The 15,913-nt window shown below is 44.7% G+C and overlaps 1 protein-coding gene across 10 annotated transcripts in view; it reads right to left on the bottom strand.

Annotated features, from left to right (window-relative positions):
• Window positions 1-15,913, bottom strand: part of REEP1 (receptor accessory protein 1) — a 71,327-nt gene that overhangs the window by 31,456 nt on the left and 23,958 nt on the right. For all 10 annotated transcript variants that reach the window (XR_012653666.1, XM_075051744.1, XM_075051381.1 and 7 more), the window contains exons 2-5: window positions 11,960-12,032; window positions 8,736-8,812; window positions 6,717-6,837; window positions 4,961-5,074 (exon numbers count right to left, since the gene is read on the bottom strand). Coding sequence is in view for 9 of the 10 variants with exons in the window: in XM_075051744.1 (XP_074907845.1) it covers window positions 4,961-5,074; window positions 6,717-6,837; window positions 8,736-8,812; window positions 11,960-12,032 (385 nt within the window). In the remaining variant the exon portion in view is untranslated. The remainder of the gene's footprint in view (window positions 1-4,960; window positions 5,075-6,716; window positions 6,838-8,735; window positions 8,813-11,959; window positions 12,033-15,913) is intronic.

Below are 15,913 nucleotides of genomic sequence, written 5' to 3'. Positions count from 1 at the left end.
AGACATTGACCTGTTTGGCAGAATTGGTTTGTTCAGGGTGAGGAATAAGGATACATGCAAACAGGATATGGGAAACCCAGGAGGTGCAGAAGAGGGTCAGAGAGCTGAGGGAGAGTGTAAAACTAGCAATGGATGTGTTGTAGAGACAGAGGAGGTAATGGCAAGGCTGGGCAGGGTCTTGGGAAGGCAAGCAGGGAATAGAATACTTGGGGTTTGGGGACAGGACAAAGCAGCAGGTGGCAGGAAGCTCGGGATGACAGGTGGAGGATGAGAAAGTGCTGGGAGCGTGGTGACAGCAAGGGAGTACACATGAGCATGCTGGAGGAAGCTGGTGCTGCCTCCAAGCCATCGGCACCTCTCCTCACTGCACCACACGTGTCCCAGCCACTTATGTTAGAAACCTGACTGGTGCCAATGGAAAGCCCACTTGTGCCCAGGCCTCCATCTGATGGCTCCACTGCATGGCCAAGGCCTTGCACTTGCCCCACTACAGGGGCCGTAACAGCCTTGCTGCTGTTCCCCTTCTGCTGTGACCCAAAAGCAGGATCCTTTTCTGTTTCTCTTCTCCTCCCCCAACGTGAGCTGGAAAGAAGGCGGTGGTCAGTGCCCAGGGCCCTTCAGGAGCAGTAATGGCTGAACTAGTTGGAGCTAATTGAAAACACAAAAAGCAGCAGGATTTACTGCCCGATCATCTAATCCTGTCACTTAGGAGTGACCCACTTGAAGTCACAGTGTGTGACAGAATGACCAGGCAATGAGGACAGGATTACAGAGCCCCAAATGAGATTATGCTCCTTGGTGGGGACGCAAGCTGCTAGGGACAGTGAAAAGATCTGCATTGAGCACCTAGCAAGGATAAGATGACCAGATATCCAATGCTCTGTCTGCTTAGAGAGCATCAAAAATAGACTCTCTGGAGAGAGAGAAAACACCCAAGCGAGCCAGCTGGGCAGACTCAGGGTACTTGGGACACTGACAGCTCCTTAGCCTGTAAAATGAATTGGCACAGGTTTGTGCTAGTGTTAGCACAACTGTGGCTTCAAAACAAAACAGAGCAGGGGAAGGGAGACAAGCCTGCACTTGGCTAACTAAAACTGTAGGCTGTTTAAGATAGAAAGGGGAAAGGGTCAGGGATCAGAGATAAGGAAGGTGTGGCTGTGCACACCTTGCAGCATCTTAGCCTCTGGTAAATATATAAGTAGCAGCCTGTCACACACAAATGGTAATCAAAGAGCCAGCCACAGGCTGCAGGATGGATAAAAAGAATGAAGAGATGGGCCTTGCCCTAAGATCTTATCACCAAAGACAAAAGAACATGATGGATCCTGTGGGAGCACAAGATCAGTTACCACAGCTCAGAGAGAAAGGAGGGGACAGGACTATGCACAGTGGGACACGTCCCTAACTACAGGAGCCTTTAGATTTGAGTTTATTTACTGAAAACAGGTCTGCACAGAGTACACTTTCAGCCCAGCAGCTCACTGTGTATTTGCCACTAGAAGATGTTGATTTGCAAAGTCTGAGGGTCCATTTCTTAATACAGAAGCATCTTTTCCTTGCCCATTAATCCAAGTGAAACAGGAAATAAGACAGATCCTCACATTCACTTGCTGGTAGAAGCCACGTTTTCCATTGGAGCTGCAGGAGCTCAGTGCTTCTGAATAGATGGTCATCTTATGTCCAATTTTAACATGACCCATTAAAGGCTGAAACCCAATGAAACCTGTTCAGGGCTCACTTTCTCATCTACACTCATCACAGGCTAGCTGGATACCCTTAAACCTTGGTGTTGGGAAAGCCAGGATAAGCTTTAGAAATAATATTCTCTTTCCTCCCTCCCTGGAGACTTCCCCCTAAGGAAAGCACTGCAGTCTTGTCTGGCATCTGTCTGCTCCAAGTGTTTTCCAGATAATTAGTAATTTAAACTTCTCTTATGCAGGATAATCTAGCTCTGTTATACCTCCTTCTCAAGTGAGAAAGTAAGGGCGTTGACATACATTTAACAGTGTCTGAAAACCAGGGCAACAGAAGCTGTTACCACCCATACCTGCTTGTATTGCTCCTCTCTTGGAAATGGCTTCCTTCACAGCAGCAGGGACAGCTAAATGGAGACATGTCCCCACCCAACCCTTCACATTTCACATCCTGAATACCTGAGGAACCCCAGCTCAGCACTTCTGTACTGCAACACATCAGGCTGTAAATCACAGCCATTCAGCTCTCCTTGCCTGAAAGACAACAAATTCAGTCCTAGAAGAGTAAGGGACTGAAGCTGCTTTAACCATTTCTGACTATTACACCATAAAGAATGTAAATGTATTAAGGGTGTGGCTCCACGAGCAGCAGAGCTAATCTGTCTGCTTCCCATGACCAGGAAGGGATGATCTTGCTTTCCTTTCCTCCAGCCATACTCCTCACAATGCAGTTCCGTCCCTTCCCTTGTGCTGGCTCAGGTGCTTGAGACACATTTGTGGGTGCAAAAAATAGTATTGCCTTTCATTCTCTTTCTGGATTAGCTTTCTGATAGATTAGAGATAACCTGAGGAGGTCCAAAGACCTGGTGCACAGTAACCCACTGGGAGCAGGAGCATCACCCCATTTTAGAGGACGAAAGCTGTCAGATCAGGTCACCTGGCCTCTTGGATCTGCACACTGAGGTACACAGAAGCAAGCAACTTGCTGGAGGCCACATGCTGAAGTGCTGAAGGAAGCCAGGAGTCCTATTTTTTGCCACATATTCAGAGTAATTTAAATGTCAAGGTTGAAGCAAGGACATGAACAGTCCTTGCTTTGTTATAAAAATCAGTATATCAATCAATGAATCCAATTACAACCTCCCAATCTTATCAATAGATCATTTTCCACCTCCCCAAAGTACAGTGCAAGAAAGACTCTTCTGGTCCATTTACAGGTTGCAATATCTTAACTGTTTTCTCTCAAGTTAGGCTGGCAGATGTGCTACACAACAATACCAAACAAGTCACAGAGTTGCTTTCTTCCAGCACTGAATGAGAAGCTTCATTAACTCATGCAAAACAATGGCTTCCTTGTATCCTGTAGACTCTTCTCCCTTCTACCCAGCTTCCCACTGCCACTGGAGCCACATTTCAAGGCAGTGAGATTCTAAGAAAAACACCAAAAAAGCAGAACAGTGGGAAGAAAAACTGTGGTGCTGACTGTTCATTCAGATTGAAGAGCTGATTAAGACACTCTTGCAGTCCTGAGATGAACAGGTTGGCACTGAGGGTCTGGGCTACTGTTGAGCTTCTTGTATTCGGGAGCTACCAAAACAGGAGCCAGAGTTCCTTTGGGATTCACACATAGTTTCTCACTCTGTCCTAAAACCAGCTCTAGCACAGAGTCTGCAGCACCTTGTGGGAAGGAGCTCAGAGCAAAGGCAGCGCTGCAAAACAGGCATTCCCAGAGCCTATTTATGTCCATTGTGTGACTTCTTCAGGCTTACATAGCAGCAGCAAAAGTGTTAAATGTCATGGAAGCATCACACAAATGTTGTTTCATTGGACATATAATACACAGCTTTGCCTTAGCTCTACATTTATCCCAGGTTTCAGTCCAGGTTTGGATTAGCCAGCAGTCCCTGAGTTACTAGAGCCTACCCGCTGAAGAGCAACAGTTCAGGAGAACTGAGCCAGGCCTGACAGCCACAGTCTGCACAATGCTTGGCAGGGAAAAGGGAAGCAATTTTTGGCTTTTCTTTGGAACAGGATATAGCTTTTGCATATCTTTGTGATCCTACATGTGCATCGCATATCCCAGGGGCTCCCCACTTCTGTAATACTTAGCATTCAAAATGCTTTATAGACTTTATGGTATTTGACCTCCTAAGGATGTATTATGCATTTTTACAGAAGGTAAGGCCAAGACATACTAAAATGATGTGCCCGAGGTCATATGAAAAGCATTTGACAGAGGAGAATAATTTCCTTCAACTCCAATTCACATATTTTTCCTAATACCGGTACCCACTTTGCCCATATGTTTCTACTATCCTTTTGCAAGGGGCATTGTATCTCACTGCATGAAAGCCATGTCTTCTACACAAGTCTTGCCCCCAAAACACACAGGTATAGTTACTGTCACATCTACCCTAAGCCATGATAATCCATGGCCAGAGAGCAGGACCACAAAATGCAGTTATCAAGTCCTTGCAGCTTTTATGCAAGCAAAGAAACAGAGTTAACAGCTGTTTTCTGGTTCTGGCTCTAAGCCAGGAACAGAGTACAGGATACACCTCCTCAGATGAGACCACTCATCCAATATCTACTCGTTCTCCAGAAGCAACTAATGCCACTTCCCATCCACTCTTACATAAACATGTCTCCAGAGAATTATACACCAGGTATGTTATATGTAAGCCTTGCAGACAAACTTTTAGCCTTCAGGAACTTCAGATCACATCTGCTTTCTGTCAGTACCCAAATTATAGGTCACTAGATCCTCCAGATTTCTCAGTAACTCAGCATAACAATTGAAAAACTGAGGTGCAGATGGCCTTTCCCTTCACCACAGAAGTTGCTGACCAAAACAAAAAAATATTTCCCCGCCAGGGTGTTAGCTGTGTTCACCTAACACCAGCATCTTTCACAGAAGCATGCTCCTATTTCGACAGCAAAAATGAAGAGCACAGGCTGTGATGAACAAAATTGCTAACGCTGTCACCTGGGTACTGATGGAAAATATAAAATTCAACAGAGGCCTGAGACAGACCCTAGTCTTAATCCTTCATTTCCAACCACCTATAGGTTCACTAGGCACTACGCTTACTGTCTTCATCCCAAGAGGCACCTCTGTGGCTGGTGAATGGGAGATTGGGAGGCATGATCAAAATCAGTGAGTGAATCCCTACCCTCACCATCTCTCCCCCTCCACGCTGTGGCTGCTGTTGGCAACGGATGCAGATGAGATGCTAAGGAGTCACCATCCTGACCCACACCTTTACCTTTGAAGCCGCCATGACAGCTGCCGTGGCTGCGACGTTCAGCCCCCGCTTCCCAAAGTGTACAAGGGCATCGTAGCTCCGGTCTTTTGCCTGGACGAGGCAGTCATCGATCTCCTGTCACAGCAGACAACAAAACAAACAAACAAACAAAAAAAGCACAAGAAGGACAAGTTCAGAGTGCTCCCAGCCTCAAACTCTTGGCAGGGCCAGGTCATCTTTTATGGAAGCAGACATCCTCCACTTCCTCTACCTTGGCTGGAGAGAAGTTCACAGCCAACATTTGCAAAGAGGAAAGATTTGCAGGGGAGCAGTAACTCCCATAGCAGGCTTTGGGAACTCTTTATTTTGTGAATGGAAGATTGGGACCCGAAGTTGGGATACACTTGCACAGTGCAACCACCACCAACAGGTCCTGGAAGCAAGACAGACACATCCACCCGGGCAGAATGGGCCAGGGTGTGTCAGGAGCCATTTGCAGTCTCTGTACTCTAAAGACAAACTGGATTGCCCCATAGTTAAAAAGAATCATATTATGACACTGGGCAGCTGCAGCTGTACTGCCCTGGGTCCAGGACTGGTGGTCTCAGAAGTATCTGAGATATCTCTGCACATCACTGCAGTGTCCGGCTTCAACATGCCCATGGAATTGGTAGGTCCAGAGCTTCTGGACTTTGATGCTGCTCAATATACAGTGAAATGGTTATGAAAGTTCCTGCCCTCACCCTCCCCCCCTCAAGACACAGAGGTCTGGATGATAATGGATGACAATGACTTCTAGTACTCAGCTACCAGATGTGCTGGGTTAGTAGGGACTGGAGGGTGCAAGAAGCTGCTGGCTGTTAGTGATTCCCTCCCTCTTTCTAGTAGATAAGAGGTGGCAACCCAAAATGCACAAGCGCTACTTGTGAGAAGTGTAAGCAGAAGTTCCCAGGAAGCAGAGAGACAGGGGACTGATCCCCACTGTCCTTCTTGGACAGGACTGAGATATAACTGTTCATGCACTGCCTGTGGCTAAACAGATCCTTCACTTCCACTGTTGCCAACGAGGGAAACAGTTATTCACTTCTCAGTAGTTTGCATGTTGATATGTGACTGATAGCTATTCTTGGCCCATGTATCCACATGAGCCAAACAGATCTGCCTGACAATGTCCCATTCACAGCCACAGGAATCTCCTAGGCAGGCAAATGATCCAAGCTGTAATGTCCCTGCCCAAAATTAGCATCATGAATTTGAGCGAGACATTTCTCAACCCAGGACCTCAACATGCTACATGCCTTACTTCAGCATGCTATATGTCTCCCAGCCAGGCAAGTGCTTGCTAAGCCCCTTTCAGAAAGGCTTGGCTATTTGTCTCATTGCTGCACAATGTCTTAGGCAGAGCTGGGAACAAAGTTAAGGACCCCCAGCTGCCAGACCCTGTTTCTCTAATGGTTGTATCCAGCCACAACATAGCACTCCAGCTATATTCAGCCAGTACGTGCAAAGCAGCTCAGGAGGTATTTTTATCCCCCTCCCTCCCAACTTCTCAAGTGCACAAAGATGAGTTAGTATGTGTGAGTGCACTGAACAGATGACAGTATTTAAAAACACAACAATCACAAAGAACAAAAACACCAACCAAAAGGAGATGATCAAATGATAGAGGAGAGAATCAGCAACTCCCAGTCCTTCAATGAAAATGAGTGATAGGGAGACTGAGTAAACACACTGTAGATCTGCTCCACCCAGAGAGGACCTGGGCACCTGTGATTACCTTTTCTTTCGAAGACAGCGTTGGATGAACAAATTTCCTGTACAGGAGGCTGGAGCCTTTTGTGTATGGAGACAGCAGCCAAGCTACAAAAGCTATTTTGAGTTCATAGTAGAATGGAAACCTAGAAGAAAAAGATCTGTTAATGTCTGCTCCCAATTTAACCACTGCCCTTAATTAGAGATGCTCAGCACAGGAAGGGACTGGCCAGTCTAGCCTAGGGCAGCTTTTGCTTACCAAAGAATAGAAAGACCTAAACACATTAACTCACCTTTGCACACATCCTAACTAGGCATGTGGGTAAATCTTTACTAGAGTATCAGGGCCATTATTTAATGGTCTGGAAGAGACTCTGCTGTGCGATAAGAGGAGCTTTCTACCTGCAAAGGGCACAGATGCTGCTTTCATAGCATCCCTACTCATTATGAGGGAACAAAGAACAAACCACCAAATCAGTATTTCATTGATATATTTATGCACCTTTCATGTCTCTGCCTTTCTGCTTTTAAGATAACACTTAGCTGACTGAAACTGAGATACAAGAACCTTTGTTGTCCAAGCAACACGCAACATAAAGATGCAGATCCACACTGTGGCTTTCAGGTAGCACTCCAAAATATTCAGGACACTAACTAAGAACAGGACATGCTTTAGCTGTAACAACAAGCTAGAAACTTCTCAAGATTAGATTATCCAGACTCTTTTCTGGAGGACAAAGCCTAGAGCTCAAGGCTGGCCAGCTAGCAGCATCCTCATGCAGGCAGGCACGTTGCTGCCAGCAGTGTAATGAACCAATGCTACTCTTTGTAGACAGGGGCAAGCCAGAGCAGCACAGAGACCCTGTGATGGCTGTGCACCATCCCAGCTGGACCCAGACAGATTCTTGCTGTGCTAGCACAGTACTGTCACTGAGCCAGCTGGACCATACAGCATCCAGGACTGACCCAATGGACCTCTGCAATGCTCTACTCTGAGCCTGGATTTGCCAGGCTGGTCTTCCACCTCACTGAGGATCTCTACAGCATACTTGATTTCACAGGCTGGACAAGCCCTCTGTCATTCCTCCCAAGAGACTCACATAATACATTCTCCAAAAAAACCAAAGCTCCAGATGAACACAGTGGAGGTAGATCTGCATGCAAATTAGATAGAGAGACAATAACGTCTTTTATCTCCTTTTCAACAGATCTGACATGTTGCCAAGTACTCCCCGATTCCCTTTGTCTGGAGGACTCACTAGAGGCATGCAGTGCTACCCAGGAACAGGCTTTAGGTGACGGCCACGCACTATGGTTAAATCTTCATCCTTAAGTCTACTAATCTCACTGGTTTCCACTAGAAAGGCCTTATTAAAAAGTGAAACCAAGCAACAAACATTTCCAAACTTGAGCATCCAAATTTAAGGAACTGAATCTGATAATTGGGCATTTATGTGCTCTTGCCCTGACAGAGGTCACCAGGAATCCTTACTGGCACCAGAGAGCCCCCATCAGTATGGGCTGTCACTGTCCTCCATCAAATCGTAAACGCAGGCTAACCAGGAACGGGCCTGGCAAAACATCCCAGGAACAACCACCCAGGCGGCAACCTACAAACAAAGTTCTGTGCTGCAGGGCTGTTTCTGCCTGATCCCTAGGGTCTGTGTATTTACTGTAGGACACAGCTAGGTAAGTCTAGAACTATGCCTGCAGCAAAAGTTACTGTTGTTTACATGACAATCTCTGCAAGCACCTGACTTGGAAATCAGCTGCGCGTCTCTCTGACACGCAGGGGACTGAGACTACTGTAATGATTTCTCACTAATGAGATACCACTGAGCAGTTCCATCCTCTTTCTTGCTTTTCCTAAGACAGCACTGAAAAAGGAAGCATGGCTCCTCCAGGCAAAACACGTCTATGCACCTGAAGCTGCTAAGCCTGTCTTCAGGAGGCAGCGCAACTTTATGCCCCTTTTTTCCCCCTTGTAAACATTTCCATTTTCTTTCCATCTCATGTCAAAGACCCTCTCCCATCTGGTGCTCACCAGCAAAGAAAGATATCCGTGAATGTCTCTGCTGTCGTGAAGAGTGCGAATATGATCCAGTACATCATCCATTTGACCTGGTAAACAAAAACAGTAGCCGGGTCATTTTTCCCCAGGGGCCTCAAACTATCTCTTGCAGGCACAAGTACACAGAATAACTCTCTCAGAAAAAAGGGTTCTTTCCCCTACCCTGTGTATTCAACAATTACTACGGACTTGAAGATCCCAGAACTCCCCCCACCTCAGCACGTAACACATGTCAGATTTCCACACAAGCCCTTTGGAAGGAAGATTGTGGCCTTTAGGACTGGTCTCATGGAAAGAAGAACAGCCTGACTGTCCCTAGAGGAAACTCCACTGGCCAGCGGAGGACCACAGCCCTATCACAGGGCATTAAAAATCTCATTTGGCTCATCTTAATAGCAAAGGTTAATACTAGGGTGTTGGCCAAACTGCAATTAAGTCAAAATGTAATTACTCTACGTAATATCTACAGACAGGGGAAACCAGCCAGGAAGAGATAAAGAAGCAACTGCCCATTCCGTGATCCAGGGTCACAAGCACAATCAACTCACCGCAACTTACTGAATTAGCGTGCCTCAGTTGAGTGACCGTGCCTCCTCACATCCACACCCTGAGCCCATTGCAGTGACAAGGGCAAATCTGTTAGCTTAAATCCCTTACCTAGGGCTTAGGTGAGAGCATTTTACCTCATATTGGTAGTGAAAGCATGTGCTGTGCTGTCACTGTGTTCAACTATGGTAACTCCAGTGTGGGGTGGACTGCTTGTTGGGTGATTCATGGATGGTCTCCTTTGTGGTGATAGTGACAGACACAGAAAGAATCTTTGGGGACTGTGACTTGGGCAGGGAAACTGTAGTATCTCGAGTAATTCAGGAATCTGGGGATTTTTGTGACTGAGCACTAATTGGCATTTAAAAGCACAGCTAAACTATTCTGATGTACACAGTATTGGTTCTTCTTAGGCTGGAAAGAAACAACGTATTTTGCCACATGCCATTAGAACCTCCAGTGATTTTTATCAAGTGATGTGGTACTCCTCTTCTGTGGCACTGTCACCACAGAAACGATGTAAGGAATAATTTCCAAGTACTGGAGATTAGAGAGAAAGCTTTTATTGCCCCTCAATATTTTTTTCCACTGTAAAATTGTAAAACCACTGTAAGATTGTAAAAGTTCAAACAGTTTTAAGAAACTGTCTCTCCAAAGGAAAAGAGATGGTAAGACAAGAGTTGTTAATTTCACTGAAAATTGTTGTCTAATTAGCTGTATTTGAAAATGGAGATTCTTAAGCAGTTTTGCTGGAATGTTAGAAAGCTTAAGGAAGTAAAATTCATGAAAATTCTCAAAAATCCATGAATTAGAGAATTGGACTGTGTTACCTAAGGCTGAGATAATTGTAAGAGAATAAGAGAAAGCTTGAAAGAAGGCAGTACAAGAGGGATACCTACACCAGGTGCTGTTCTGGGGAAGGGGAGATGGAGGTGGCAATAAATCTGGATCTCACTAGCTCTGAAATGGCTTGCTCCATCTTCTTCCCAATGCAGTGGAGTCAGTACCTGTAGTCCCTCTCCACCTTCCTGCAGGTACTGAAAATATTCCCTGAGCACCTGTCACCCAGCTATGTAACTGCTCCCCTGGGATTTATATGTATATTTATATTTAGTGTTACATCAGTAGAATGGCACTGCCAAATGCCTGAGAGCATTGTCTTCCCAGGGCAGCTTCTGCCAGACTTTTTACATAACTGTGACTCCCTCAAAGCCTCACTGCCAGCATGGTTTTGTCAGTTGAGACATTCCTGCCAGCAAAACTTTTAAACACAAACCAAGACCTGGTGTGGATAGGCTTGCATCAGCCTGAAACACCATTTATCAAAATTACTATTACAAAGCACATAAAAATACACTATAATGATATAAGTTTTTACTAGTACATGAAGCATGAAGGGTTTGTACTATGTCAGTGTAAATTACTTTGTTTTGTTTTGTTTTTTTTAAAATCGGACCCCTAACGGACATATTGCCACAACTTGCGTGTTAAACAATTGTAAGTGCAGACCAGGTCTTAGATCAGCTGTTCCCACATTTGGGTCATGACCCTATGTGTCTGATGTGAGTTCCTCTTTTGCAATTGAATTTCCAACAGGAACTGGACCCTTCAACAAAGTATTTTCCAGAACAGGACTATGGAAATGCTAAGTATCAGTGGGAGACATTGCTTGGGGATGCTAGCACACATCTTCAGCATTTCCAAGCAAAGGGTGTACAAACCTTCAGAAGCGCAGCTGTGCAAGGGCTGCAGGGACATTTTGCCTTAAGTATCTGATGTGTTCTGTAACACTTAATGATTCTCAAAATATCCAAAAACATTATTTGAAGGAAGGGACTGATAGGAAGGAAAAATCTCAGCAGCCACAGTGAGTCCCAGTTTGAGCCTGCACTAAGGACTTAATGGGATATCCATCCATGCTGTTACACAGAAGAGAAAATGAGCTTGTTATCCCTGGGATCTTGAGAAGATTGAAGATTCAAGGTCTGGAGGCTGAGCCAGGTTCAGTGAAGTTAACAGGGCTCAGGTTGTGAAGGGCACTACAAATCCTACAGGACCCCAACAGCATCTAAGTGATTTTGATTCTCCCATATTTCACTTTCCCTGATGGCTCATGTGCCTTTAGAAACTAGGGCCCAGGGAAGATTTTTCAGCAAAAAGGACAAGACAGCACACCCAGTTGCCAGACCTGCCTGTAAATAGGTCGCTCCACAAGGAAGGATGTTTCTATCTCAGGATTCAGCCATACGTGCTTCGAGTTGCCTCCTCTGATCCTTGTTTTGAATGAGCAGCTAAAGCTTCAAGGCTTTTTGAAAAGGCTTTGATTTATGCTGCTCTTCAGAAACAAAGGAAAACACGCAAGGCTCTGGATGCCAAACACCTTTTAAGTCGGCCGTATATAGCTCGCACCACCAGAGAAATAGCATACATTTGTCAAAGAGCATATCAACTTGCAGAGGAGCAAGAAGCACAAACCCAAGTCTCCCTGTTTGAGACTTGTGCCTAGCAATCAGCCAGTCCACCTTCAGGCCAGTCTTTCCCTTGCACTGGTTTACAAGCTTTCCCAGAATACAGGCAACACCTTTACAATGTGGTAGGGCACAATCTTAGAAAACAAACCCTGCAGCACAGCCACAAACCTCATTACTCACATATTCTTTGATGTCCTTTGATTTCACGGCTTTGTAAGAATAATATGCGGGGTAAAGAGTGCCAAATATAAGCCTGGAAAAAAACAAACAACAAATGGATTAAATTGATTTCCTGTCTCAGAGAAAGATTTTTTTTCCCTGTCTGTTAAATGTGTTCCTTGCACTAGTAAAAAGTAATAGGATTTGATTTAAGCTTGAATGCACTAAGTACAGTACAGGAGTGATTTTACATCACTGAATTCAGAGAAACTATTGCCAGTGTCATGAATGAAGAGCAGGGATTCAGGTTGACTTTTCTTTTGCAATGGTTTCCATAGCTGTACCTTATAAGTTACACACAAAACAAAACAAACCAACCAAACAAACAAAAAAACAAAAAAAGGCCACTGCACTTTTAAAAGGAAATTAAAAACCTGATTTCAAAATAATGTACTGTGACACCAGGAATATAGGAGTATTGCTTTCAGAGGCAGGACAAAATGAGAATCATTTGTCTAAAATCCCTTCCATCTCTGTTCAATAGTCTGAAAAGCCAGCAGAGGATAAAGCAGCATCCAAGTTCTACTGGCGCAAGGGTTTGAATACTGGGACCTTATCCTACATTAAACCTGCTAAAGGGAAGAGCCCTGCACTGTTTGGTAAAGTCGATTTGGGCTCATCAAAGGAGGAGGAATTTGGTCACCAAGATATGCCAACAGGATTAGACGTAAAAATCCCAGCTCTACTGTTCTTTCAGACAGTTTCCTTTCATTTTCAAGTCTGAAAGGGATGCTGTCAGCTTCAAGATTTCATGTGAGAAAGAAATAAGAACTGCAAGTTAAAAATAGCACTACTGAGAAAAAAACTTTGAGAATGTTTTATACTAACTCCTCTCTGCATCACTGCCTAGCTGCTTATTCACTTCAATTATTCTGGACATAAGCATAGGCTTGTCAAAACCACTTTGCCCTGCCTAGGTTTCAGACAGTTTTATTCAATGCAGCAGGATGATGCTGCAAAGTCTGAATTTAATAGATTGCAGGGGAATGTTTATTGGCTTGCAACTACCCCTCTTTCCACCGGAGCTTTTGCTTTAAATTCATACAGTTGTTTCTGCTGCTCTTGGGAATGGAAATGATCAATATTTCAATCCCTAACTGTGGAGCCACATAGACCTGCAGTCATCTTTTCCATCCTGCCAGTAGCAATTGTGTGCTGTGGGACTCATAATTACAGTGGAGTCCATTACGTGTATAAGACATTAAAAATTAACACTTAGGGATATGGTGTACCATTGTACTTCCCATAGCTCAAGAAGATATTTGTGAAAGAATGGGGTGAGGCAGCACACATCTTGATTTCCAAAGCAGTCTCTGAAGACAAGACAATTTGCCTGCTATTCATCATGCTTACTGTAGCATAGCTTAGCAAAACCTGAAGCACAATGCAGACTTCTGAAAAGCAGGTACTGAGTGAGGAGATTCAGTATTTTACAGAGGTTTCACACTGGCTTCAAAAAGCTTTGCTGGAAACACTCAGCTCTGAACCTATTTCACCCACAGGGGCTGTGCTATATGCAGGGATTAGATACAAATGCTCAGAAAGATTCTGGGAAACAAAATGCATTTTTGCCCCTTGCAGTATCTTAAAAAACAGCAACACCAGCTAAGGCAAGGAAGAACACACAGACAATAGCTTGATCCTGTTCTCACTGAAGCTAATAACAAATATTCCCTCTGAGTTCTATGGTAGCAGGAGCTAATCCCAAGAATTTTGACCTCACAAAAGGAAGAAAGCTCCACAATATTCAGAAACTAACAGCCAAGCACATGAATAACGTTTCTGGCTTTACTTATAAGTACCACCGCATTTCTGTCCTTCCTTCTTGGCCCAGGGTTGGCTGCTACCTTACACTTTTATTTCCTGCAAATAATCACTGAATGACTGATATTCGTTTCCTCAGTTTGTGCTGGTAACAGAAAGTAACTGGAAGCAAACAGTTTACAGGATCACTAGAATAGAATTAGTTGCAGACAATAAACACTTGAAAAAAATTCCTGTGACGGAAGGAAACTGTGCAATACTTTTGCATACGGAGAGCAAGAGACAGTTAATAGGTGGTGCGCTCTCCCTAAACTGGAGATTGGGAGTTTCACTGATTTGCCTTGTAATGTGTTGTGTGCATATATGGACATTTATTACTGCTATGGTTTACCCGACCGAAAGCTGTTTTAAGGAATGTTGGATCACAGTCTTGTCATTGCTGTAGCTTACTATGTGGCTTGGAGTCACTTAACCTCTGGGTACACCACACAAACAGAAGCTAAAAGACATTCAGGCATTTCTGTAAAGCATGTTCAGGAGGTAAATCTCTCGCTTTGGAGACAAATACTTGCACATAGGCATATTCCAGTCTTCACTGGGCTTTGGATCAGGCTTGAATACAATTGATTTAATACAAACACACACATCAATCCTCTATCTCTTCCCTTAGTTCCTCTCCCCTGCTGTAGACAATACTTCTCTCTTCACCCTCATCCAAGGTTCCTGTGTAATTAAAGTTATCATTGATTCCTGCCTTCCTCCATCCCCATGCTCAGACCGTTGCCAGATCATTGCTTCTGCACACTATACACAAAACCAAGGCTGATTCTTTGTCCCTCTGCCCAAGCCACTAAGTCATTCCTTGCCCAAGCCTCACTTCTAGCCTCCCTTGTGTGCTTTATGGATCTCCACCCTGCCTGGATGCACCAGTGTTTAAACCTCTTCCCCCTGCCTCTTAAACACACATGCACTCAGAGGTTACCCTTGCCTACCAAGCTGAAATAATATTCTTATCCTTGCCTTCCAGGGCCTGAAAAATGTTGTTGCTCCTACCTACTGTTCATTGGGTCTTTTATCACGTCCCACCTCAGTCCCTTCTCTCCTTTAATGACTGTAGTGCCACCAGCTTCTTACTCTGCTGTTCCTTGTATGTATTCTCCCACACCCTGGAGCTCCTGTGCTCCTTGCTCCTCCATTGCATATCAGCCCACTGGACCTAAACCAAGCTGTTTCCTGACAGTTAACCTGACAGCCCACAGTTTGAGAGGTAGCAGCCCAAGCCACACAAATTCCAACCATGCCATTCCCCAGTTCCTCCTCATCTCTCTAATCATCTTCTGCAACACTCCAGTTCTACCTGATAATCTCTGAACCACACCCACAGGACCTTCAGCTTTCCTCACACATCACCAAAATCACAGCACAGACCCTCAGTTCCCTCCTACAACTACCAGCTGACCTGGGAATGACATGTGCTATGACTCCTTCTGTGGTACATGCATTGACTGCTTGACTGGTGCCTGCCAGCTGGCAAGCCAATTAACAACCTACCTATGGAGTTAACACTGCAGCTTTTACCTCCTGACAGGCACTGCTATGAGACAATCTCCTATCCAGCATCTAATTCTTACAAGTAATGTAGAAACTTAATATTTGAGACCTCTCAGACCCATCTATTTTGGCCACAATCATTTTGCAGATCCCAAAGTTAGCAGCAGTGGAAAACCAGATTGTTTAAGCCTCATTTCCTTAGGAAACCAGGCTACAAATACAGAGTCAATCCACTCCCCACCCATTTCCATCTTTCAAAGCTCCTTTGAATAGCTATGTACCCTGGAAAGCCTTGGCTCTTCTACCCTCTGTGCAAAAGCAGAAGCAGACATCCTGATCAGCAAACCAGGGACTCCCAGAGCTTCATGTAGTAGTTGCTACATTTAAAGCTACTGAGATGTGTTCCTACAGTCTCGGCTAAAACAAACACATACCCTCAGGGTATAGGGAAAGGCAAGGAAGTAGTGACTGTCCTGGTTTCGGCTGGCATAGAGTTAATCTTCTTTCTAGTAGCTGGTAGAGTGTTATGTCTTGGACTCAGTATGAAAAGAACGCTGGGAACACACTGATGTTTTCAGTTGTTGCTAAGTAGTGTTTAGA

Source organism: Buteo buteo, chromosome 1 (genome assembly GCF_964188355.1).
Source record: "Buteo buteo chromosome 1, bButBut1.hap1.1, whole genome shotgun sequence".
NCBI classification, from domain to species: Eukaryota; Metazoa; Chordata; class Aves; order Accipitriformes; family Accipitridae; genus Buteo; species Buteo buteo.
This window is presented reverse-complemented; position numbering and strand designations above follow the sequence as displayed.